The sequence below is a fragment of the Globicephala melas genome, chromosome 10 (genome assembly GCF_963455315.2).
Source record: "Globicephala melas chromosome 10, mGloMel1.2, whole genome shotgun sequence".
In the NCBI taxonomy this organism is placed as follows: domain Eukaryota; kingdom Metazoa; phylum Chordata; class Mammalia; order Artiodactyla; family Delphinidae; genus Globicephala; species Globicephala melas.
In genome coordinates this window covers 6,544,256-6,570,985 of record NC_083323.1, presented here as the reverse complement: position 1 = coordinate 6,570,985, position 26,730 = coordinate 6,544,256, and the positions used below count along the sequence as shown (strand labels likewise).

General features: G+C 54.3%; 1 protein-coding gene across 1 annotated transcript in view; it reads right to left on the bottom strand.

Annotated features, from left to right (window-relative positions):
* Positions 1–7,398, bottom strand: part of NFAM1 (NFAT activating protein with ITAM motif 1) — a 33,640-nt gene extending 26,242 nt beyond the window's left edge. The window contains exon 1 of the mRNA XM_030855750.3: positions 7,241–7,398. Coding sequence (XP_030711610.1) covers positions 7,241–7,346 — 106 coding nt within the window. The 5' untranslated portion in view covers positions 7,347–7,398. The remainder of the gene's footprint in view (positions 1–7,240) is intronic.
* Positions 7,399–26,730: the final 19,332 nt, after the last annotated feature.

The following is a 26,730-nucleotide window of genomic DNA, read 5'->3' as shown; positions in this document are numbered from 1 at the left end:
AGACCCAGCCCACACAGAAGGGGCCGGGGCTTCCTGGAGAGGCGACCCTTGGAGCTGGTGCTTTGTTTTTTTAATTATAACTCTTTAGGGCACACCCCCTCCCCCCACCCCCACATCATGAAAGCACAACATGCTCGCTGTATAAATTCTAGAAACCGCAGCGAAGGATCATAAGGGCGTCAGGCTTGTGTGCAGTTCTCTCCCCCCACCCCCCGCCCCCGTGACATCACAGCTGTGAGCATTTTGGTCTTTCTTTCCCATCTCTTTACCGAGCTGAGCTTTGGAGGAAGAGTCATCGGAGGCAGCCAGGTTTAGGGGGGAGGGTCCACGCGAGGGGGTTTAAGCACAGGAAAGCTCCTGGGCGAAGCTTCTATAAGGCTTGAAACAGGCCAAGGAGTTGGGGGACTCCAGAGCCGTGGTGGAGTGGAAAGAAAGGGTTGGAGTCGGGACCAGAGGGAGGTGGTGGGTTGAATGTTGTCCTGGAAACCTGGGGAGCCTCTGTGGGCCTCAAAATCGGGAAGTGACACGCTCACACTTGATGTTAGGGAAATGACAAGAGAAATTCTAGAGAGCTCCAAACAGCCTTCCTCAGCTGCCCAAAACCCTCGCGTTAGTGACTCGTTCTGTGGGATGCGGCGCCCCCACCTCCAGCCTCCTTTTAAAATATAAATGCTTCTGGCTGACAACACACTAACTCCTTCCTGTGGATGCCTCCACCAGATCACACTTTTATCCTGACTTCTCTTAAATCTCCCCCTCCCCAAAGATCCTATACCCTCCGGGCACAGCATCACTCGACTGCCCTCCATCTTCCTCTCCCACCCCTTTCGCATCCTCCCGTCTGCCAGCCTGGTCCTTCCCTCTTGTCCCATCCCCTCCGCTCCCAACATCGGATGCTTTCCGCCTAGGAGGTCAGCAAAGACCCTGGTGGCTAAGCTGTGGCTCCTGTTCTTTCTGGCCTTGACCCTGGCCCCATAGACCCCTTCCTCTCCAGCCTTCCCCTTCTCTCTTTCTTACACAGCCACCTCCGAAGGTTGGGTACTTGCTCCTCGGCTGTCTGTACCCTCACCTGCCCCAGGTAAGCTCAGTCGTGCTCCACACCTCTGAGCTCCTGCACATTCAGAACCACAGGTGAACACCCTGGGGAGCAAGGCTGGTTCATCAGGGACTGGGAGAGTTGACCAGAAAGGGTACCACAGAGAAAGTAAGAAAGTACCAGAGCTTGACCTTGGCCAACAGGTTGGAGTCACCAGGTAGGCAAGTGAGAGGACACCTTCCAGGCCAAGGGAGCAGCAGGAACGAAAGCTCAGGGGCAGACAGTCACCAGCACGGCTCAAAGTGGGGTGTGGGGAAGGGGGGCAGGAACCTGGGAGGAAAGGGTAGCCCAGGGCCGGGGAGGGGGGGGAGGGGGGAGGGGGAGGGTTCTACCGAAAGTCTCCACAGCAAGAACCAGCTGATGGCAGTGAGGCTGTCTGCAGCTGTGCTCCATGGACCCAGGGGTGATCATCCTTATATATACACATTCTCTCTTGGGCCCCTAGCTCCATAGTACAGGCCTGAGAAGGGGAGGTTCTGATTTAAAGGGTATGCATGTTTTAAATTTTGGTACGTGTTGCCAAGTATGAGCTCGCCTTCGGAAACGTGCCCTTGGACCCTATGGCCAACGCTGTAGCAAGTGCCTCGCCTGACTGTCTGAGGATGGGCTGCCTGAGGGGAGGAGGCCAAACCTGCACTTGAGCTTGGGTTGCACCCACTTGGTGCCTCCTTCCTGCCCCCACCCCTACCCCACAACCTGCCCGTGAGCAGCAAGCAGGGACCAGGCCTAGAGCCTCAAGAGGGCGCCAGCTCCGGCCCTACCCTGCCTCCACCACAGCCCACGCAGTCTTGGGGTGGCTGTGTGTGCTGATGGGGGAGCAGATACCAGGCCCACCCCCTCCTCCAGGCAGCCTGTCCCCACGATGGAGACCCACGAACCTTCCCTGCGGGGTCCCAGGTGCCAGCCCTGGGGCCATCGGTGGTCCTGGATGTGCCCTCCTCTTGCCACTGGCAAGAGGCCTGCATAGGAGGGTGCTGAGCGCCATGACAGGGACATAGGAGCTCAGAGCGGTCAGGTGACTCGGACAAAGTCTTCCAGGACTCAAACCCAGGTAGCTCAGGAAGCCAGGTAGCTGCTCCACCTGCCAATGTCACATCTACTCCCTCTCCCTCCACCTCTCCAGGCTCATTTCAATCGCCCCCTTCCCTTCCTCTGGCTTTGGCCCCCACCCCAGTGCCTGACACCCGCACTCCCACTACCGTGAGGCCCCACCTAGATCCTTAACAAGCAAGCAATCAGGTGGAGGGTCAAATCCTGTTTCCCGGCTTACGTTTACCCAGCACCCCGACATCCACCCCCTCATTCACGGATCAGGAGGGTTCTGTCACTCCTCTCCTGGTGGCATCACACCTCCACCCTGCTCAGAACTCCAGGGGTTGTCTGGCTGCGAGTTGAATTCATCCTGTTACTGTTAGTGTCTCCTGGGCATCCTCTGGGTGCCAGGCCATGCTGGGAGTCAAGGATTCGAAGCCAGGTAGGTCCGCACGTGTTCTGCCCTCTCGAAGCTAACAGTCCAGACAGGGAGGCGGACAGCGCAGAGAGAAGCAGCCTTAATGGGAATATACCCCCTGGAGGTACCGAATACACGTGTGCCTGGAGACCACACATGAGTATTCACAGCCACAGACGGGAACACCTGGGACGTCAATCATAACTAAATAGATCGCAGTATATTCATTCAATGGGACGCTCCTCAGCAGGGGTTGACAAACATGTTCTGTAAAGGGCCAAGTACTAAATACTTTACACTTTGCGAGCCATATGGTCTCTATCACAGCTACTCAACTCTGCTGCTGTGGGGCAAAAGCAGTCATAGATGAGCCGTGAATGGCTACGCATGGCTCTGTTCCAATAAAACTTTACTTGTGGACACGGAAAAGGGGATACCGTCATCACTCGGTATCCACGGGGCATTGGTTCCAGGACCCATCATGGATACTAAAATCCACAGATGCTCAAGAGAGGGGGTATCTTGTGCGGGTTGAGGGGTACAGGGGCTTTGGGACACTAGAATGTTCTCTCTCTTGAGCTGGGTGGTAGACACACAGGGCTATTTATTTAATATGTATTGTACTTTTCTGTGTCTGTATTATTTTTCATGATATAATGGCATAGGATTCATAAAATGGCATAGACCGTCAACTGGATATATCTTAAAAAACATAATGTTGAGGGACTTCACTGGCGGTCCAGTGGCTAAGGCTCCACGCTCCCAACACAGCAGGCCCAGGTTCGATCCCTGGTCAGGGAACTAGATCCTGCATGCATGCCGCAACTAGGAAGTCCGCACGCCACAACTAAAGATCCCACACGCCGCAATGAAGATCCACGTGTCGCAACTAAGACCTGGCGCAGCCTAATTAATTAATTAATTAACATAAATAAATAAAATTATTTTAAAAAACAAAACAAAAAAACATAATGTTGAGTGAAAGATGTAGGTCGCAAAGAACACCCACAGTATCATTTTGATTATACAAAGTTCAAAAACAAGCCAGACCAATCTATATTACTTGGGGACGCAAACTAAAGGATACAAGTATAAAGAAATGCCAGGAAGCGATTGCCCCAAATTCAGGATCGTGGTGCCTCTGAGGGGAGAGGGGTTGTCTTGGGGGTGTCCAGAGGCTTTGGGGCACTAGCATGTTCTCTTTCTTGACCTGGGGGGTAGACACACAGGATTTTGTTCTATAATATCTATTGTACTTTCCTGTGTATCTATGCTATTTCACAATTTTAAAAAAGAAAGCAATGACAACAGGACCAACTGGAATGGCATCTGAACCCCTACCTGACGAGCATTTATAATCCACCTGGAATCATATCTCAGTGGGAGTTGTATCCCACAGCTCTGCTAAGAGACCCTCCTCCCCAGTCAGACTGAACCTCTCACCGTTCCCTCGCCCTGGCTCTGCCTTCCGACCTCCCAGCCTTTATTCATGCTGTGCCTGCCACCCACCCACCTGCTCTGTCTCCTCCCTGTCTCCCCTTCCAACACTCCCCCTGCCCCACCTCCAGCAGAGAGGTGCTTCTCGTCCGCCAAGACTTGAAAGCTCTTTATTGGGATTAGACGAAGATGAAAAGCAGAGGCCAGTCCTGACAGAGGCCCAGAGCTGCGGGAAGGGAGGCAGCAGGCTCCCGAGCATCTTGTGGACAACAAAGGGAGCGGTGACCCTGAGCCCAGAGCAAACGGGGGAGGGGAGGCAAGCCTGCATCGGTACTCTGGCCTTGGGTCTTGTTCTGCGGGTGAGTCTCACGGACTCCACCAGGCTTGGGGTGGGGGCTGTGGCTTGTTCACCACCAGGTCCCCCCAGTGCCTAGAACTGGTCCTCTTCAATGAATATTTGAGAGATAAATACAGCCCAGAGCTCTGGAAAGGCCAGGGAGAGAAAGAGGACTGACTTTTTTGAGGACACTGAGGCTCAGAAAGGTTAAGTAACTTGCCTGAGGTCACACAGCAGTCAATATAAGAAGGCAGGACTTGAACATGGTCTGTCTGGCCTCAGAGCCCTTGCAGGTGACTTGAGGCTTGGTGGAAGCAGGGCTAGAGCAGGTGTGCAGCTGCTCCCAGGAAAGCTGAGCCTCAGACTCAGATGATTCACCTCTGAGGAGAGCAGGTGTCCACGAGACCAGAGGTGGCTTCTAAACCCTTTGAGAAAAGTAGAATTTGCCGAGGGCTCAAGAGCCCAGAGGAGAGCAGGAGGAGGAGGGCTGGGAGCAACAGAGGTCCTGAGGTGCCATCCGAGGGTGTGCTGGAGACCCCTGGAAAAGTCGAAGTGACCCCAAGGAACCCGTGGGCTCCCCAAGATGTAGAGCCAGCCAACTGAACCTTGCATTTCGATTGGCTCCTCTAGGCTGGCAGGTGGCTGACATTCTCTGAGCCCTAACCACATGCCCTAACCTCAGTCTGGGGATGGGCCACCAGCAAGCACTCCTGTCACACCCACTTGACAGATGAGGCCATCGAGGCACAGCAACATTAAGAACCTGCCCAGGGGCCCAGGATGAGTTGCAGAGCTCAGACCCAAACTCAGGCCTGCAAACGCCCCTGGCCTGCACTCAACGCTGCATCAGGCAGTTCAGGGAAACGGTGCATCGAGCCAAAGCTTCATGGACAATATGCTCCGCAAGGCCCCCGGTGGACACAGTTGAGGCCACAGGCTGGGTCTTGCTGCTGGCAGTGGTGGAGCTGTTTGCACCAAGCTGATGGGTGAGGTCAGGGGAGGTTTGGGGGACATAGGAGGGGTAGGATTCCCTCCACCAAACCCTCAAAGCTCAGAGACAAGAGGGTGGGGAAGGGGTGTGGCACAGCAGAGAGACAGAGCCAGGTGCCCACAGGGGAAGGACCAGGAATAATGGGGTGCTGTCTGCTGCTCCAAGAGGTTCTAGAAGGGACCTCCCTGGTGCTCCAGTGGTTAAGACTCCACGCTCCCAATGCAGGGAGCACGGGTTTTGTCCCTGGTCGAGGAACTAAGGTCCCAGATCCCGCATGCTGCAAGGCGCTGCCCCAAACTAAGAGAGTTTCTAGGAGACCACAAGGTGTTTCCATCTCTTGCGAAAGAGCAGTTTCTCGTCTGCATGTTTGCTGCAATACTGGGGGGAAATCTGTTGTTTCTTTCCAGTCAAGAGAGTTACAGAAATGCTTCTCACAGCAGCACCCCGAAAAGCCTCTTCCACTCAGGTACTAGGATGTGCCAACAGCAGCACCCCGAAAAGCCTCTTCCACTCAGGTACTAGGATGTGCCAGGTCCCTTCTGGGGAGGAGGGACCACACAAAGAGAAATGATGGGAATTGGGGGGAAATTAAGTTAAAAATGAAAAAGTAGGCGTTCCAACACATTGTCACCCACAAGCCACATTTCCTCAGGCCATCTTTGCATCTGTCCATGGGTGGGTGAGGGGGGGTGTGTGAGGTGCCCAGATTAAAGGAGATGACCTCACAGGGGGCCGGGCCTCGAGGCCTGCAGTAGGTGCCACACAGTCAAGTCTTGCCTCCCCAGGGGGGTAGATCTTTCTGTGAAGAATGTTCTTTACAAAGAAAGGTAAGAGGACCCCCCAGAGCCCACTGCCAAGAGTCCTGGCTCGGGGCTGAACCTGGCCTCTACTTACCCTCCAGGCCATGGGCAAGCTACCTGGCCTCCCTGGCCCTCAATTTCCCGGTTCCTGAATGGTGCCAGTGGGGACAGCACCCCAAGGGAGCCTCGAGGGGGCCTGAGTACGCATGTGAAGCCCAGCTTATGTGCTCAAAGAGGCTAATTCATGATAATAAGAATAGCTGTTATTGTTTATGGTATAACCGAAAGGCAGAGGATGAAGTAGAGGGTGGAGAGCAGCTCCTGGAAAGCTCATAAAAGTCAAGGGGAAGGGGAAGGAAAGCACCCAGCCTGCACCGCGGGGGGCAGGGGGAGGACTCCTGGGGCTGCAAGAAGGTCGGCACTGCCCAGGTGAGACGGCACTGCCCAGGTGAGACCGAGCCTCAGGGACCCCGGGGTGGGCAGCCCTGGCCAGGGACGCTCCTGGGAGTTCCCTGGCCTGGATGAACTCGCCCCAAAGCCACTCATCCCAGCGCCTGGCTTGGATCCAGTCCACCCAGCTTCTGAGGGAACCTGGGACCAGGAAAGGGGCACAGTGTCAGCCCCCGGAAAGTAATGATGTGGCCTCTGGTTGTATTTCAGGAAGTGGGAGGTGCCCCCCTTTCTGGCAACAGTGGCAATTCTGTGCCCCAGGCATTGTGCTCCCATGGCCAGCAGCTGCCTCCCTCCTCCCCCAGCTAAGAGGGGCCACACCTGGGCAGGTTCCATGCGGTGGCTCCACTGTAAGCTGCCTTGGGAGTTTACAGGGATTGCCCACCCAACTGGATGCCCCCAGGCCGCAGCAACGCCCACCCACCTCTTTGAAGGGCCAGGAGGTCAGGCTGTGCTGGGAGGGAGGCTGTTTCAGCAGCGAGGGTGGGGAACGCTGCCCCCGCCTCTTCAAAGCCACGTTGGCAAGGCCTTAGCTAAACATCTCCTGGTCCCTGAAGGCTTCCCCTGTGAAGTCTGCAATGTTCAAACGCAACCAGCAAATCCCCCGAGACAGGTCCCGGGAACTAGCCGCGGGGCAACACGAGCCAGAGGGGAGCGCGTGGGAAGGAGGATGGCGTACCTGTGCCTGCGAGCTGCAGGGTCCAGGGGAGCAGGAACAAGCCCAGGAGCTGGGGGGCTGGGATGGGGCCCGGTGGGGCCCGCCACCAAGGAGGCCGGCTCTCCATCGGGGCCCCCGGGTCAGTGTCCGTCCTTCCTCTTTAGCTCACACGAGGAGACAGCCTGCTGGCATCCACAGTTCCCCTTGGCTTAGCCAATAAGCTCCTCCCTGGCCGCCCTTCCGCTTCCTCAAGGCCTCAGTTGGCCCCCTTGTCCTCTCAATAACCCCAGAATTGGGCTTCCCTGGTGGCGCAGTGGTTGAGAGTCCGCCTGCTGATGCAGGGAACACAGGTTCGTGCCCCGGTCCGGGAAGATCCCACATGCCGCGGAGCGGCTGGGCCCGTGAGCCATGGCCGCTGAGCCTGCGCGTCCGGAGCCTGTGCTCCGCAACGGGAGAGGCCACAACAGTGAAAGGCCCGCGTACCAAAAAAAAATAAAAATAAAAAAAATAACCCCGGAATTTCCACTCAAGTAGTGGGAACAGCCCCAGGCCAGGTGGCCGGCCTCCAGGTGAGGATCTTGTCCAGGGGAAGAGTTGGGAGGGGCTAGGCCTCCCAATCCCCCCGGGGGGTGGGCTTCTCCCTCCTCAGCCCCTTTCCAGCTAGTGGCCTGTCCAGAAGACACTGGTGACAGAGGTGGGCACAGGATTTCCATGGGATTTCCAGGGCTGGTTTAGCTGCTCACGCCTGAAACTCTTAACAAAAACAAAAAACCAACCCCATTCACAGAAAGTTCCCCTCGGAAATAGTCCAGGAGCTCGTTGGATTAAGGTGCTCCTCCAAGAGTAGGGTTTTGGGTGTGGGAGCAGGGGGTGGAAGTGGTCGGGAGGATGGGACGGGGCAGGCCGTCAGGGGGAGGGCAGGAGCCACAAGTTCCCAGCTTTCCACGGGGCCAAAGAGCCCGTCATTAGTCCAGTGAAGGCCACCCTGGGTGCCCCGCAGAGGCCCAGCCAACGCCCCCCCTCTGACCGACCTCACGTGAGATGTCCTTCCTCGCTGCAGCTTCCCTAAACTTGAGCCACCGCTTCTCCACCAGGAGACACGCGAATGTCTTCCCCATCCAGCCAGAATAGCAGCCCCTGTCCCCCCTCCACAGGCCCCAGCACAGGTAATTCTTTGCCGCCTGGGCCCCTTTCCCCCACAGACTGGGAGCCGCTCGGCCTGGCCTTCTGGAGCCCAGCACCGGGCAGGGCCGAATGTGGGGGGACAGAGGTCTGCCGCGTGTCCGGAGTGGCAGAGGGAAGGGGTCTGGGGAGGTGGTGAGAGGAGCCAGCTGGCACGGGAGGAAGGCGGGCTGAATGGAAGGTGATGTGTTTCAGCGCAAGCTGAGCGCTTCCCCTCCTTTCCCCATTAGTGCCCATCAACCCTCAAGATAAAGGTTTTTATCCCAATTTGACAAACTACGCCCCCGAGAGGCAAAGCAACTTGCCGAGATCAGGGTGGGTACCTGGGGCGGGCATTCAGTGCCCAGCTGTGTGAAGCCGGAACCTCTCTCCCCACCCCTGACGCGGCCCCCAGGGATGGCAGGACGGGGTCCAGTTTCCGCCCTTCGTCTGAGTGCTTTCCCCTCAGCCACTTAGCACACAAACAATGAAAACCAGAAGCCGTTTCCCACCAACTCCAGGAGTGCCAGGAGGATGGCAAGCAGCAGGGCCCGCCCACCAGGTGAGGAAGACATATGAACACAAGACATTTCCTACTGGCTGGGGGGCGGCAGGGACCCCAGTGGTATTGACTGTTGATCTATCACAGTGATACATGATAGCATATGTCACAGCGAGACACAGATAATCTGCTTCACGCTGTTTCCAAGCTCCTGGGGGGAGCAGGTTGTCTAAGCACCTCGATGCCATGGTGATAGACGTCATGTTAATGCCTCCACGCACGGAGGGAGCACGGTAAAGGCATCAGTCTGTGCCTCTGGGGTCTCTTTAGGACTCGGCATCGGAAGGCAGCCGAGCGCCAGGCAGCCTCGGAACACGGACCCGGGCTCTGCCTCCACACCTGCCTGTCCACTCCCGGGCTGCTCTACCTTCCCTCGGCCATCAACACAAGGCCCTGGGCCCCCTAACGGGGCAGCCCACCTCCGGATCTGCACGCTCGGAGCCCCAGGAGCTTTGCCACCTCTGAGCCCAAGTCCAGCCCACGGCCTCTTGCCTGCCTGTGGCCTTGTTTGTCTTCTTTACCTCTGACACCCCCGAGCCTAGCACAGTGCCGGCACCTAGTATGTGCTCGATAAATACTGGTGCATGAATGATGCATGAATGAGCATAAGACGGGGGTAAAGTGCCTCCCGCCCAGGCTTGCTCTGAAGGTGGGTGCCTAACATCGAGCCTGGCACATAGTAGCCTCCCTTCAGGCCCCCGTGGGATGGCTGGACTCCAGGGTGGGGCAGGAGGAGGGCCATGCCCTCCCCGGGCAGATGTGACTTGAAAGGAAGTGGCTGGGGGTCTTGGGTCATTGTTGAGTTTCGTAGACGTTCTGAAGCCACCCAGTCTCCTGGGGAGAGGCAGGCATGGACCTTGGGTGGGGAGCCAGAGGGCCCAGGTTGTACTGTCTGGGCCTCAGGAACAAGGGTGATGGAAGAGAAACCACAGCACATCCAGAAACCTCATTTTCTTCAAGACTCTCCACCTCCTCTCACTGAAGTGGCCACCAAGCAATGAACTTGCTGGACTTCGGTCCATTGGCTTCTCCTCTCCCCTGCCCTTGGTAGGAGCTTCGAATAAGTGGGTGAAAGGAAGAGCAGAGGACATGAGGCTCTGTTGGCATCTCCAGTGGGCAGCCAGGAGCTTCGTGGCCTTTGGGCCAGGCCTCCACAGCTGAGTCTGCAGGCGAGGGCCCTGGGGCCTGCATACTCAGCCCCTGCTCTTGTCCAGTCATCTGTCTGCCTGTCCACCCAACCATCCATCTATCCCTTCACATTTTGCTGAGCACCTGTTCTTCACCAGGCACTGGCCTCAACAGAAGGATGCAGAAGTGAAAGACCCCAGCTTCGAGGAGCCCATGTCTCCGGGCAGGGGGAGAACTATAATATATATATATATATAGAGAGAGAGAGAGAGACAGAGAGAGAGAGAGAGGCCTAATATATAGGCCTCCAGATAATATAATATAATCAACACAATTATACAATCACATCACAGTTCAGAGCAGTTACTCAATGCCACACACCATCCAAAATGATTTTAATCTACACATCAATTTAATCCTCACTGCAATTCTACGAGGCAGGTACTATAATCACTACCATTTTACAGATAAGGACACTGAGGCACAAGGAGGTTAAAATAAAATTTGCTCAAGGTCACACAGCTAAGAAATGTGTCCAGGGGAAATGACCCAGCCTCTGCTCCTAACCACTGCTCCAGCCCGCCTCAATGGCAGAAGTGTGTACAGAGCAAAGAGGGAGGCAGGGGAAGAAGTGAACTACTTGGGGTGGAGGGAGGAGGGGCTACCCAGGAGGACTTCATGGAGGAGGTGGCAGCTGTGAAGGAAGAGGAAATGGGGAGGCACACACATCCCCTAAAGTCCTAAGGTGCCTTGTCCACACAAAGACTAAAGCTTTCCAAACTGGACCACAATTGCTGGCCTCCATACACATATTAAGTGCCTACTGTATGCCAGGCTGTGGGAGTATAAAACATAAATCTTACTTTTGCCCTTAAGGTGCTCCCTGTCTAGGGAGGAAAACAGAACCCCCAGACAGGATTTCCAACTGCCCCAAGTGAGTGAGGGTGAGTGATCGAGTGAGGTGAGTCCCCTGGAGCCGCGCTTGGCTCCGACGCTCAGGATCTTCTGTGTCTTCTCTGCGTTTCCATTCTCCTCCCTTTCCCCCCTGCAGGAAGTCACTTCCTTCCTCGGTATAGACGCCAGCACCAGAGGAGCCCACCAGTTGGAGGGGCCCCCGAGAACGCCCTCTGAACTGGCCTGGTGGTCGAGATGGAAAATGTCCCCCTCTGTCGGGCCTCTACGTCCCCACTGCCCGGGGTACCAGGGGCAGCTGGGTCGGCTCCTTGTTTCCTTCCATCCTCTCCCTCAAGCACCCCCACACTGGAGAGAGCGGTGCGGAGGGCAGCCTCCCTCCTCTCCTAGCAATACTCAGGTTCGCCTTGGAGGCCCCCTTTCTGCACTGTGTAGCAGCCTGCAGGTGGGTGGTGCTGACGGACCCCCCCACCGCTGACCTCAGTCTGAGAGTGGACCTGACCACCAAGCCCAGGGGGCCTGAGAACTGGCTATAACTCAGTCGAATGAGACCCATCTAATTGTGAACTTTCTCAGGAGGGAACGAGCTCGCTGTTGCTGTAGCCGTGCAAACCATCCACCCGCACGCTGCTGGAAGATGCCTACCTGGCCTGGAATGCTGACCTGGCCCATCTCCAAAGTCCCTTCTCAGTTCAAGCTGCTCCGATTTTGGCCTGTTTATGAAATATTTGTTTCATGCCAGACACCATTCTAAAGGCTTTACGTGTATCGAATACTTCAGTCCTCACAGAAACCTCATGTGGGTAGGTGCTATTATTGCCCCCATTTTACAGATGAGGAAACTGAAGTTCAGAGACTGTTAGCCACTTAACCTAAGTCCACACAGCTAGTAAGCAGTGGAACAAGGACTTGAGTGCCCGGCTGCACTTCTAATCACTATGCTCTCCTGCAATTCATTTGATTCTCCCGGGGGGGCTCGTATTACCACCCTCATTTAGTGATGGAGAAAAATGAAGTGGCCTGCTTGGGGGTCCCAGAGGGGACCACAGTGCAGGGTTTTCCTATTGGACACATACTCAGAGTTAGATAAGACTCTCCTTGCTAACTCTGTTGGGGGGAGGCAGCAAGGAGCTAGTGCCCCCTCCCCAGCCCCTGCCACACTGAAAATAATCCTGAAGATCTGAACAACAAAGGTGGCATCATTTTTCAACCTTTATTCCATGTTCACCACGTGCCAAGGCCTTGTTAGGATTAGGCTCTTGGTACAGTTGTGTCCCCAGCAGAGACAAGCACCGACCAGGAGGCTAATCACTGGAGGTCCTTGGGCGGCGGGGACCAGAGCTCGAAGGTCCCGTACTCAAGCCGCCACCCCCTCCAGCCACGAGGACAGCCCCTGGGTTGTCCTGTGCTGATGGTGCCACCTGGTGGCACATGTGGCTCTCACCTGTGGTCTTCCTCTCCAGGTCACTTCTTCCCTCTCTGGGGTCTTGGGCTGCCCAGAGGCCACTACTCAGCAAGGTCAGAGCAGGACTTGAGAGGTCACATGATAAAGTCGCAGGGGGCAGGGGGTGGACAGGGCCGGCAGGACCAGGCATGCGCTGGGGGCCTGTGGGAACAGAGGGCAGGGCATGCGGCTGCAGGGCCCCAGCCCGCCTGCCTCCTTGATGTCTTTTCTGGGCACCCACAGGAGCCTCCTTCAGAGCCCGCCCCACTCTGTCCTAACAGCTGCTTTGGCTGGGAACACCTTAGAAATTCCTCTTGGAAAGCTTCATAGGAGCCAGTTATTGGGCGCCAGGAAAACCAGTCCATGGCCCCCAGCAGGGCTCCCCATAGAGTTCAGCCAATTAAGGAAGCAACTAGCCTCCCCCGAGGTTAATTCATGCACTGGCACCTCACACAGCTTTATGGTTCTTTGGGACAGAGGGCCTCAGCTCCCTGTGGGCAGAGCGGGCTGTGTGGCAGCCACTCCTTACAAAGATTCCTGGTCCCACACCAGCGATCCAGCTCCACAAGGCTTCCGGAGGCCAGAGGACCTGTGTTTTAACAGATGCTGGTTGTCACACTTGAGAAACTGCCCGAAGTGCTTCCCAAGGCAGATTTCCAAGGGGCTGTGGGTAGGGTGATGGGCAGCTCTCCAGGGGGCCTGCTCTGAAGGGGCCACTGGCCAGCAGGAACCCTTCAAAGAGGCTGGGTTGTCCCTCCTTCCTTCCTTCTCCCCCCTTCTCCTCCACTTGTCCTCCCTCCCTTCTCCCTCCCCCTTGGAAGGCCGGTGTGGTGGAACTGGAACAAGCCCCCTCCATTTGCATCCCAGCCTTACCTCCTAAGCCAGTGGGGGCAGTTTCCTCACCTACAGTATGGGGGTAGAATACCCTCCTTGCACGGATTGGATGAGGAACAGTTGTGGTAACACAGGTGAGAGTGCTTGGCAAAGAATGAGATGTTGATTGGAAGTAGCTGTTTTGCCTCAGCCTTTGAGCCTCTCTCGAGTAGGTCTCTTTACAAGAGGTGGGCCGGCGGCTCGGAGGGGAGCAGGTTCTGCAGAGAACAAGCGTCCAGCATCAGGAGATGAGGCAGGTGTAGCCCCGAAAGGTATGCGGTTATGGATGAGGAACTCTGCCTGGGGGGTGGGTCTGGGGGCAGCAGGGAGACACGCGGGAAGGTTGGAGAGTGGGAACGGGACGGGAGGCCTTCCAGGCAGCCTGGAGTCCTCGAGCTGGACCCCTGGTAGGTTCCAGAGCAGGGTGCAGGGGGCTGGGGAGCATCCGGTGACTCTCCCACCAGCTGACCCCTCAGGAAAGCTCTGCTCTCCCCTCTCCTCCCTGCCCAGAGGTACCTTTCCTCTCACTTCTCTTCCCATCGAACTGTGTCTAGGCCTGCTCCCTCATACCCTCTGCCTGGGGAGACCTGGGTCAAGGTCAGAAGGCCTTAGGTCCACAAACAGCAAAGAACCCAAGCCAGCACCTCTAGTTCCTACAGGAGTCCAGAAGTCCCTCCAATGGCCCACAAGGAACTTTGGTTCGCTCATTCATTCATTCAGCAAATATCTCCAGGGCGTTGCTCTGAGCCAGGCCCTGTCCTGGGCACTTTCCATCTAGGACAGAGCTTGACACCCACACATCTAAGTCACTACCCAGTGGGAACCCAGTGTGAAGGGGACACAAGCCCAGATCAGGCTGAGTCTGCCATGGAAACCAAGGCCACAACATTCACAGAGTCTTGGTAAGATGCTCCAGGAGTAGAAGAGAGAGGGCTGGCAGGAGGGGCTGGGACGTCAGGTCCAGGCTAAGAAGCTGAGACAGGACAGGGGTCCAGGGGAGCCAGACTGGGACGGACTCCCTCCTCCCCCATCCTCTGACGAAGCTACCTTCTCTCTCCAGTGTCAACAATCAGATGAATGAAACCATTTATTTTTCTATTAAAAAATTACTGGTATTGCAACTAGTATAGATTCCTACTGTTTTCACTTCACAGTACAGATTTTCAGCCACACTCTGAGTTAAGCAGATTCCTGGCTGTTCCTGGAAGCCCGGCATCATTTATGACACGGTTTCTGAGTGGAAAGACTTTCTCCAGAAGACACAGCTCATTTGGAAGTAAAGAGATTTCCTGCGTTCACTGGAGTGAAAATCCCGTTCTTTACAAAACCGCCTGCAACACTGAGGAGAGGCGGTGGGCTTTTTAGGACCAGAAATTTTCATGGGGCGTGCTGATCGAGAAGGACCACAGTCTGCCCTTCATCCAAGTAGAAAAAGAAAGGGGAGAAGTCAGCTGAGTCTAGACCTTTGGATGCTGCGCCGTGAAATTTCCACCAGGTCACAGCAGATGGGCAGCAGCCTGAGAGCCCAAAGATTTCACTCACCCAGAAACCTCCTCCCCAGGAAATTCCCCCACCCCCACGGAGCCCAAAGGAAAGTATTTTCAGGCTTCTTCCATTGGACTTGGGTGAAAGTATTCCTAAGCAGCGGCCCAGCCTGGCTGGGAGCCCGGGCCTGAGTCACCGCATCCCTGCGCCCTGCTGGCCACTTCTTTTCCTTTCTTCCCTCCCTGAATCTAGCTGCTGATCTTTGTGTCACCACCTTCTGGAAGATGAGCCATGCGCAGGCCATGGCCATCCCTGAGCTGCCCATGGGACCGGGGCTGGGCTCCTTGCCAGATGCAGCTGACCTCAGAGTAGGCAGGAGGCCCATTGTCACCTGGCCCAGGGCCTGGACCCAGGCAAGGGTCCCCTCTGACACCATCCTTCCCCCTCCCCCCCAGAGGGGGAGGGGAGGAGACTAGCAAATGGTGCTGGGGTCCGGGCAGCTGAGGGGACAGCTGTGCTTGGGGTCAGGTGGGAAGGGTGGAAGCAGGGGTGAGAGCAGGAGGCCTTGGCTGTTTGCGGAACACACTGGGGGAGGAGGAGATGAGGGGGGATGGGTTCAGTGGGCTTCCTGGGGTCTGCAGGTGGCCTGGGGCTCCTGCCACCTCTCCCTGGAGTCCCTATGGCTTTGCTCCCTCCCCTCCCCACCCCTCCCTCTGCTTGTGTTCCCTTGACGGGAGGCTCTCAGGCTCACGGAGCCGCCCCTGCCCTGGATGAAATGTCTTTCCCTCGGAGTTGTTTTTTTTTTTTAAGAAGGATACAAGTCCTCCTTTTTTTTTTTTTTTAAATTTACTTAATTTTGGCTGTGTCGGGTCTTCGTTGCTGCGTGCAGGCTTTCTCTAGTTGCGGCGAGCGGGGGCTACTCTTCGTTGCGGTGCGTGGGCTTCTCATTGCAGTGCCTTCTCTTGCTGCGGAGCACGGGCTCTAGGCGCGCGGGCTTCAGCAGTTGCAGCACGCAGGCTCAGTAGCTGTGGCTCATGGGCTCTAGAGCACAGGCTCAGTAGTTGTGGCACACAGGTTTAGTTGCTCCACGGCATGTGGGATCTTCCCAGACCAGGGCTTGAACCCATGTCCCCTGCACGGGTAGGCGGATTCTTAACCACTGCGCCACCAGGGAAGCCCTTTCCCTCGGAGTTTTCACCTCCAGGTCTTTCTTCTTCCATTTCCCGAGCAGGTCTCTTTCCTTCTCACAGGTGAGGACAGGGGGGTGTGGTGTCCTGCCTCCCCTCTTCAGGCCAGGACATCCCTGGTCCTGATCATTCCCCCCACCCGGCTTCCAGACCCTTCCCCATAGAGGGCTCCTCCAGCCTGCATCTCCCTAGTGCCCAGCTGGGGTCTGACCAGGGCTGAGGTCAATGGGACCATGGCCCTGCCCACATTCTGGACAGATGCCTCCTGAGAATCCCCTACCTCCTTCTGGGTCCCCTGTTTCCCCTGAGCTGCTGGTCGACCCTCTGCTGTGCCCCCTCTATGCCCCAGAGGCCACCCCCCACGTGGGTCCTCTTTTGAAGTAACTCATGATGTTGACTAACGTCTGCCTCTCCCGTGGCAAAGCCTGCCCTTCCCTGAAGGGGCCCATTAGGGCGGCCCGAAGGGAGAGGCACTGCCGCAGAAGACCCCCTCTTTATCCTGACAGGCTGATCCTAACCCCTCACATCACTGGCTGAGATTGTTCACAGGTCATTTTGATTTAGAAAAAGGCTTTCTCGGGCTCTCGGGATCCGCTCTCTATGCGGAAGTTCAGAGCAAAGGCAAAGATAATACTCACCCTCTTAGCGGGGCCCATGGGAGGAACTGAAACCATCTTTGTGAGACATGCGCCAGGAAAAGACGGAGGGAAGGGGCTAAGAACTGGCATCTGTTACGGACGCAGGAGGCCTGCAGGCACTTTACACACGTGATGTCACAGCCCCCCAGGAGGGACGCGATCCCCCTGTTGACAGAGAAAGAACCGAGCTGGGGAACCCGGCCAGCCAGGACCCAGAGCGAGGCAGTGGTAGGAACAAGCCCCTCTCTTCTCTGTAAACCGCCTGCTCTCAGCACAGAGGAAACTGGGGTCTGAGGCTTACGGTTTCCAGGGGATTTTCACTGGAGAAAATCCCTACAAGTGCAAAGCCAATTTTAGGTATGACTGTGAATATTAACTTCCCCTTCTTGTGAGAACAGAACACACAAGTTACAAGTTCTAAAAGGCTGACAAAACCATAACATTAAGCAACCCAGGAACATAGACTATTGTGTATGGACTGCCCGCCCACCTCTGTAATGCATTCCCTGTGATTCTGTACACTGATCACCTCTTTGTTGGACAAGGATTCTGGAACGTCATATTCTATCGAGAGAATATAAACTTCGACCAAGTTTCCTTCATAGATGAGCAGGAAGAATTCAGGGCATGTCCAGTTTCCTCACGCGGGGACTCCCCTGCTCCTTGGATGGACGACCCTCCTTACCCAGTGTGGCTGTGCTGTCCTCTCTGCAGCGACCTATTGTGAGTTATGTTCATTGATGTCAATATTTCATGTCAAATCACCAGGAGATTTAAACCTTATTCCATCGTGTTCATCGGATGTCCTCTTCTTCATTCATCGGTGGGAGAATTCCTGGAAGCCATCTGGACCCTCAACGGCCCAAGAACTGGCCTCCACGTGGAGGTAACTGGGAGCCACATAACCCAGGGCCAGTCCAGCGCCAGCCGCCTGGAAGAGAGAAGAGAAGGGAATCGAGGGGAAAGAGGTTTAACTAACTGAGGTTGAAATGTCTCACATCTGCAAACCTTACAGAAACCTATGGTCATGTGAACGCAATGCAGTTACATATTGCAATTCAGTGGCCGAAATAAAGCCTGTATTTTGACTGAATGGCACTGACTGAGCAGGTACATCCAGGCAGGTGGAACCAAGCCACTCCTTGGCTGTTCCAGAAAAAGTGCCCCAAAGAGGATGTGGCAGCCAAACTCCTGCTAGTTTTCCGTCTCTCTCAAAAGGCGCAGCCTGGGAAATAACCCTTGCAGGTAGGGGTGGCCTCTCTGCCTTATAGGAAACTGAGTCTGGACTTGGAGGCAGGAGTTCTGGGTTCAAGGCCCAGCCCGGCCTCTTCCTACCTGCGGGAACTTGGGCAAGTCATGAGGGTCCTCTGAGCCTCCCCTTCCTCCTCCATGAGGCCGATGAAAAGAACAGCCACAAGGAATGGGAGTGCCTGTGAGTGAGAGCCCATGGACGTACACGGGGCTGTTCACTTCTGTCCGGGGATGCTGCCGTCTGGGGCTCTGCAGGGGGGCCCAGGAGCCCGGTTCTGGGAGCTCCTCTGTCTCCCCAGGCATGGAGAAGGGGGTGATGTCTCTGATCAGGATTCTGAACCAGTTCCAACTAGGCTGTGGTTTCCCAGCAGGCGGGGCGCCAGCCTCCCGCCCTGGCCCCGGCCTGCCCTCCACACGGGGGCGCTCTGACCAGCCCACCCGGCCACCTCGGCAGCCAGGCTCCGCCTCGTTTCCTTTCCCTTTCAGACCTGACGGATGACTGACGGCTCCTCCTCCAGCTGTAGAGAACTCCAGCCCGCACTTTGCCTCCAACTCGATCGTGCAGGACCCAGCTCCCCTTCATCCTGGCACCAAACGTCTGTTTGATCAGCTTTTCATCCGTTTTCCGAAAATGTGGTGATTTGAGGCTATTCTGAATCTTGCAGAACTGTACGTGTTGCACCCTGGCAAGATATTGATGAAGCCCCAAAGCTGATACTGGAGATGCCCTGCTCTCTGACGGCCCCTTCATCCCCTCACGGCCCCCGCCATGGCCCCCACAGCCCCTGGCTCTCTCCTCTTTGCCAGGGCCACCGTGAGGGACAGAGGGTCAGCTGAATGCGCTGAGCAGAGGGTCAGAGAGGCGGTGAACGTGTCCTCACCGGGTGGGGATCCTCTGTCCCGCCCCACCCCCAGGTCAGCTGGGAGGGGAGGGGTGGGGCGGGAGGGGCGTTGGGGTAGCATACAACAAGGTGGCATCTCCGTCCTGACATCCTGGATTCCACGGCCCCTCTGCTCAGCCTTCGTGACAGTAAAAAAAAAAAAAAAAAAAAAAAAAAAAAAAAAAAAAAAAAAAAAAAAGATTGTTTCAATGCTGGTTAAGTGTTCTGCATCTCACATCTTTAGTAATAAGCTTTCTCACTTGACAAATCCCAGTTTTACAAAGCACTTTTTCAACCATTTTTCTCCCTTGTGCACAGACCCCTGTAAGGTAGCAGCTCCCCAACTTTTCAGAGAAGGGAGCCAGGCATCGGAGAAGCTGTGGCAAGTTCATGAGTTACTGTCAAGGATGCTCATAGGTTGATCCAGCAACAGAAAAGCCAGGGGTACCCTGATTGGGAGCTGCGGGCGTCAGGGCAGGGAGCCAGGGGCCTGGTAGGCAAGGTTGTGGGTGGTGGCAGCGGACCTTGGACCAGGGCTCAGGATGGAAGCTCTGAAATCCCAAGGGTGAGGAAGGAGGACGAACAGAGCAGGGCAGAAACAAGGGCCCAGTGAGGATGCTGGGGACGGAGTGAATCAGAGCTCAGAAAGTGTAATAACCAAAGATCTATGAAGACAGAGCTCATCACACCCGCCCTCCCACCCCTCAGTCCCTCTCCCCCAAAGGGGTCTACATCCTCAGGCTCACCTGCAACCTTCCTCACTCTTCTGACCTGCAAACAAATAAAGCACAGAGCCACACACAGCCAGGGAACTGGGTTTGTTGGTTTTTACTGCGGTGGGGCCATCCTCGCCCTTTTCACCTGAATGCGTCTTGCTTCGGGCCGGTGGGCAGGCCGGTGTGGGCTGCTCCAGCCTGCGCCTGGCCGGTCAGCTAAATCGGGAGGGAGGGCCAGGCAAGGCTGCAGAAAAGCAAAGATCTGTTGATCTGCTCTGCCCGGGGTGGGGTTGGGGGGACTGGCCCTGGGGGAAGAGGCAGAGGGCAGGGAACTGAAAGAAGCCAGCTGCGGTGGGGACAGCCCTGCCCGATTGACTGACCTGGAGAGGGCAGGAGTCCCCACAGGACAATCAAGGCTGTTCCTAGGGCGGGGTGGGGCGGCAGGGGGAACAGGGGAGGCCCAGCAAAAACTGGCAGAACCGCCCCCATCATAAAAGGATATGTTCTCGTCAGGCTCTTTTCTAATCCAGACTTCCCTCCCCCCCATTTCTCCAGGTCGCCTTGTTTCACCACAGACACCACTGGGGAAATTGCTGGGAGAAGGAAGGAGGGAGAAGCAATGGGGTTTATTAGGAATGGTGACTTTGTGATTTTCTGCTGCTAAGCAGCAACACTAGCTTGCCCTCCCCCCGCCTGCCAGACAGAGGAGAGGGGAGAGGGAGGCGCAGCCCCAGCCCGAGGTCTGGGCGGGACAGCCTGGGGCAGCGAAGGCTACAGGGCCACCAGGGAGCACCAGAGCTCCAGCTTCTCTCCGCCCTCTCTGAGACAGTCTTACTGAATGTAGTCGGTTGAACTGTGTTCCCCAAAAGATATGTTCAAAGACTAACCCCCTGTGAATGTGACTTTATTTGGAAATAGGGTCTTTGCAGATATCATTAGTTCCTTTCATCTCGAGATGAAATCATCTTGGATTTAGGGTCGGCCCTAAATCCAGTGGCTGGTGTCCTTGTAAGAAGAGGAGGGGACACACAGAGACACAGGAAGCAAGTCCACATGAAGATGGAGACAGAGACTGGGGTGATGTAGTTACGAGCCAAGGGATGCTGGGGGCCACCAGAAGCTGGGAGAGGAAAGGAAGGATTCTCCCCCAGAACCTTCAGCAGGAGCATGACCCTGCCGACATCTCGACTTTGGAGCGCTAACCTCCAGAACAAGTGTCTGTTGTCTGAAGCCACTCAGTTCGTGGTACTTTGTCACAGCAGCCTCAGGAAACGAATCCACCAAATAAAGAAACCAAGCAGGGGTCATTAGGGAGGATGATGACTCTCCTGAAGAAGAGGCAGGCAAGGGATTTTAAACACCTCTGAATCCACTTGGGAGCAGCCCTTTTACAACAAGGAGTAGTAAGAGAGAAGTCGGTAACCTTTTATTGTAAAGCCACATAACCTTATGAAAAGTCTGGAAAATAGAAAAGCACATTTACCTGTTATCCCATGATACCCTTTGGAGTCTACAGACCTGGGTTCAAATCCCTGCTCCATCTTCCTTTTGACTTGAACGTAATTCACTTCTCTGAGCCTCAGTTTATTCATCTGTAAAGTGGGGATAATAATCCCGCCCCCCCCCCAAATTTATTAGAATTAAACAAGAAAATACACACTAGGTCCTAGCACGTGCCTGGCTACTCACCAAATCTTAGGAAGGTGCTTGTTGAATACTGGTTCCTCCCCCTCTCTGATAAAAAGCTCCAAAATGATGAGACTGAGTTCATTTTAAAATCCCTAAATGTGGATGTATCACAACTTTCTTCTTCCTTTATTTGGAAACAATGAAGGTTTTTTTTTTTTTTAACTTTTAGAAAGATTTATTTTTAAATTTACATACAATAAAATTCACTCTCTTGGGTATATAATTCTCTGGGTTTTGACAAGTGCATAGAGTCGTGTAACCACTACCATAGTCAATATAAAGAACATTCCAGGAACTTCCCTGGTGGCCCAGTGGCTGAGACTCCGCATTCCCAGTGCAGGGGGCCGGGGTTCGATCCCTGGTTAGGGAGCTAGATCCCACATGCATGCCGCAACTAAGGAGCCCGCCTGCCCGACTAAAAAAAAGGATCCCGCACACCGCAACGAAGATAACTTGTGCCACGGCTAAGACCCAGCGCGGCCAAAATAAATAGATAATAATAAAAAAAAAAAAACAGTCCATCACCTCCCCAATTCCCTCCTGCAGCCCCTTTGTGGTCAGACCCCCGCCGCAGCCTTCAGGAACCACTGGCCTGTTCTCCTTTTGTCTTTTCCAAAAAGAGGTTCATAGAAGTGGAATCGCAAGCACGTGGCCTATCGCGTCTGGATTCTTTCACTGGACATACGTTTCTGAGGTCCGTCCATGCTGTCGTGCGGCTTCCCCCGTATTGAGGAGGGGTTCCCGCCGAGTGTGCTCCTGTGTGGATGACCACAGTGGCTGATCCCTCCAGGTGAAGGATGCGGGCTCTTCCCCGATTTCAGTGACTATGAATAAAATTGCTATAAGCATTCATGTCTGGGTTTTCGTGTGAACATGAGTTTCCATTTCCCTTGGGTAACACCTGAGAGTGGGGTTCCAGGTTCCCATCAGGTTTCTAATGGCCTCTGAGTCAGACCTGCTCAGAGGTAGGGTAGAGAGGGGAGCACGGTCTGGGAAGATCTGGGTTCCTGTCGCAGCTCAGGGATGACAAAGGTCAACCAACTGAGGAGCACTGCTGTCACTTCAGCCTCCTCCAGGTCTGCTTCCCTTCTCTTGGAACGACCAGGCCAGGGTGGGGAGGAGGGTGGCCAGCGACGGGCCCTGGGACTAAACCGAGCTTTGTGGTATAATCCATATGTTCCGCTGCAGCCCTCCGGGGTGGGGAGGTGGGAGCAGCTCTGTTTAGTTCTGGCGCTACTGGGCCTGCAGGTGGGTCTGTGCCATCCTTGCTCTCGCGGCTGTTTCTGGACTATTCTCCTCCCTCTTCCTTACAAAGCCTCCCTCTGCGCCTCCCGTCCTCAGCTCTCCTTACGTGTCACCTGTTACCTCTCCTTGCGGCAGGTACCCAGACCTCCATGCCACGCCGCCCCCGGTCCTTGAAGATCCTAGCGCATGGCCTCCTGTCCCATCCACCAACTGCTCCTGTCTTCTCAGTGATTCCAGAATCCGTGTCGATAGTCCTTAGGCCTCTCAGTCCTTCACTTTCTCTCCTCCAATGGCTTTGTCCTCCTCGAAGCCCAAGGACCCAAGGCACGCTCTGGACCTTGCACCTGTGCCCAGATCCTTCAGCCCCTCAATCTCTAGCACTTCTTCGTCACCACCTCTTACCATCCACTTCCTGCTTCCGGATTCCTGCTTCCAACAATCCTTGGCTACCTCAGGACCTACGAGCCATGATCTTACCCTCACCCCATCCTCACTCAGCACCACAGCCACTCTGACACCTGGAACCCCCCTCTCCATCCTCATCCTACTTGCCTGGGGAGAGCCCGGCTCTGGTTAGATCCCACCCTCCACCCACCTGTGCAGACGCCCACTCTCCCCAAGGTGGCTGGAGGCCAACACACATCCCCATGGACCACTCTCACTCACGATCCAAATCGCCCACCCCGAAGGGGCCCCACTGCCACCTGGTCCAGTTCCTGCCCCCGCTCTTTGGGGAATAACCCCACCTCCCCTCTCTGCTTCGCCCACCTGCTGTACTTCCCTGAGGAAAAGGAGAACCGGCCAGCAAAGAACTCAGGATCCCTCAAGATCCCTTGCCTCCACCCTTCTGCTTGTGCAGACTAAAACCTCGGGGTCGTCCTCACGTCCCCGCCTCCTCTCACACCCCACCCCTCCATCTGAAAGTATCCCCACAATACAGCCCCTCACGTCCCCTCCACGCCACCGGCCCCCTCCGAGCCCCTGTCTCCCACCCGGTTCACCGTGGAGCCTCCCCACCGAGCGCCCGCCTCTGCCTACGTGTCCTTCCCCAACTTGTGCTCAGCAGCAGAGGGCTAAGCCGGGTCGCGTCACACCTGCACACCCTTCATGTCACTCGGGGTCAAAGCCAGTGTCCTTGAGCCCTCACAGGCTCTCTAGGACCTGCTGCCACCCCACCTGTTACTTTCCGTCCAGCCTCCTCCCCTTCTCTCTCAGGCTCACCCACTCGCCACACTGGCCTCCTTGCTGGTTCTCCAGCCAAACTCGCTCCCCTCTGAGCCTTGGTACTTGCTGATCCCTCTGCCTTGAGCCCTGCCCCCAACAATATCCATGACAGTCCCTCCCGTCACCGTTTCCCAGCTTCACTAAAAGGGTCCCCTCCTGGGGAGGTCTTCCCAGGCCACCCCATCTAAAATGGCACCTTCTCCAAGCTGCGTCTCCCTCTCTGCCCGTATTCTTCTTTGGCACTACTGCAGTGTCTTTTTTATCTATTTTTACCTTGTTTGCTGTCCATCTCCCTTTACTGGAACATGAGCTCCACGAGACCAGTGAGTTGTCATTTGCCCACTGCTGAGTTCCCAGCACTGTCACAATGCCTGGCCCATAGCAGGAACTCAATAAGTTTCTGCTCTCCTGCGCTGCCCGCGCCCACCCGGGACCTCTCCTGGGGCCGTATCCTGTCCTTCTTGCCAACTCAGCCCACTGCTTTGGAAATTCTCCCTGGCTCCTGCATCATTCCCCGCTTGCTGTTGGGTCATTTCCATCAGTGTACAAACATGCAAATACACTGGATTTTCTCCTTCTTAAGAAGAAAACAACCAAGGACGTCCCTGGTGGTGCAGTGGTTAAGAATCCGCCTGCCAATGCAGGGGACATGGGTTTGAGCCCTGGTATGGGAAGATCCCACATGGCGCAGAGCAACTAAGCCCGTGCGCCACAACTACTGAGCCTGCACTCTACAGCTTGCGAGCCACAACTACTGAGCCCACATGCCACAACTACTGAAGCCCGCGCGCCTAGAGCCCGTGCTCTACAACAAGAGAAGCCACTGCAATGAGAAGCCCGCGCACCGCAACAGAGTAGCCCCCACTCGCCACAACTAGAGAAAGCCCGTGTGCAGCAACGAAGACCCAACGCAGCCATAAATAAATAAAAGGCTAGTTCTTTAAAAAAAAAAAAAAAGAAAGAAAACCTAAAAAATAGGATCACACGAAGTGGGAGAGAGGGAACAGTGTAGGGAGGATAGGGGTAGAACGGGACCTCTCTAAACATACCTTGTTTTGTAGTTTTGACTCTGGAACCATGTAACTGCCTTATTTAATTATAAATACATTAAATTGAAATGAAAGAAATCCCCTAAAAAGCAAAAGGATAGGCTTCCCTGGTGGCGCAGTGGTTGAGAGTCCGCCTGCCGATGCAGGGGACACGGGTTCGTGCCCCGGTCCAGGAGGATCCCACGTGCCGCGGAGCGGCTGGGCCCGTGAGCCATGGCCGCTGAGACTGCGCGTCCGGAGCCTGTGCTCCGCAACGGGAGAGGCCACAACAGTGAGGGGCCCGCGTACCGCAAAAACAAAAAAAACAAAACAAAAACAAAATTTGTGGGACTATTAGCTATAGATATTTTGCAGATGCTCTTTATCAAGTTGAAGAAATTCCCGTCTATTCCCAGTTTGCTAAGAGTTTTCGGTTATTTTATTTTATTTTTTAAAATTATTTATTTGTTTGTTTTTGGCTGTGTCGGGTCTTAGTTGCAGCGTGCAGGCTCAGTAGTGGTGGCACTCGGTCTTAGTTGCCCTGTGGTGTGTGGGATCTTAGTTCCGCGACCAGGGATCGAACCCCAGCACCCTGTGTTGGAAGGCGGATTCTTAACCACTGGACCACCAGGGAAGTCCTGGGTTATTTTAAAATCATGAATGGATGTTGGATTTTGTCAAATGCTTTTTCTGCATTCATTGATATGATCGTATAATTTTTCTTCTCTAGCCTATTGATATGGTGGGTTACATTAATTGATTTTTGAATATTGAGACAGACTTGCATACGTAGAATGTGTTCCGCTTGATTGTGGTATATAATTCTTTTTATATTTGTTATAAATTTGATTTGTTAACATTTTGATGAGGATTTCTCTATGTCCGTGAAATATATTGGTCTGTAGTTTTCTTTTTTTCATGCTGCCTTTGGTTTTTATATCAGGGCAATACTGGCCTCATAAAATGATTTGAGAAGTATTCTCTTCTCTACTATTTCAGGAAGAGATTGCATCATAATATTGGTGTTAATTTTTCATTAAATGTTTGGTAGAATTCTCTATTGAACCCACCTGGACCTAGAGGGTTTTTTATGGGAGATTTAAAATGATGAATTCAATTTCTTTAATGGTTATAGGTCTTTTCAGATTATGTATCTCATCTTGCTTGAGTTTTGGTAGTCTGAGGTTTTCAAGGAATTGGTCTGTTTCATCTAAATTATCAATTTATAAGTGTAAAGTTGTTTATGGTATTCCTTTATTATCCTTTTAATGGCTGTAGGATCTGTGGTGATACCCTTGTGTCATTCCTGATACTGGTGATTTGTGTATTCTCTCTTTTTACCTTGTCAGTCTTTCTAGAGGTTTATTATTTTTTTTCAAAGAACCCGTTTTTGTTTCATTGACTTTCTGTATTGTTTTCAATTTCATTGATTTCTACTCTTTATCATTTCTTTCCTTCTGCTTGCTTTGGGTGTATCTTGTTTGTCTTTTTTCTCGTTTCTTGAGGTAGGAATTTAGGTTATTGATTTGAGACATTCCTCCTTTCAAATGTCAGCACTTCATGCTATATATTCCTTTCAGCTCCACTTAACCTGCATCCCACACATATTTTCATTTTCAGTTCTTTGCAGAGGATTGTTTTTTAAAGTGGCACCAAGATGTTTGGAGGAGACAAAGACAGCTATCTACCAAAAGGCACGCTCTTCCCCTCAACGGCATAGATGTGTTGCCAGGAAGTGGCTACACAACCAGGGACTGAGTTTCCAAGTTGTCCTTGTCTCTGGTGAGGCAGTATGAACAGTTCTTGCCAATGGAGTGTGAGAAGTGCTGTATGCCACTTCCAAGCCAATGCAGTCAAGAAATAAATATTCTTTCTTCATCCTCTCCCTTTCTGTGATGGAGGCAGGTGATGAAGCCTTAGGGGGTAGTGGAGCCAAAAGACGGAAAGGCTGTGGTCCCTGAATCACTGAATGGAGAAACACCTCCCACCAACTGTGAACGCTCATATCGGTCTGTTATAGGGGTGAGACACATGTCTTTTTGTGTTAAACTCTTAATAGTTGGGATTTATTTAGCAACAGCTAGCAT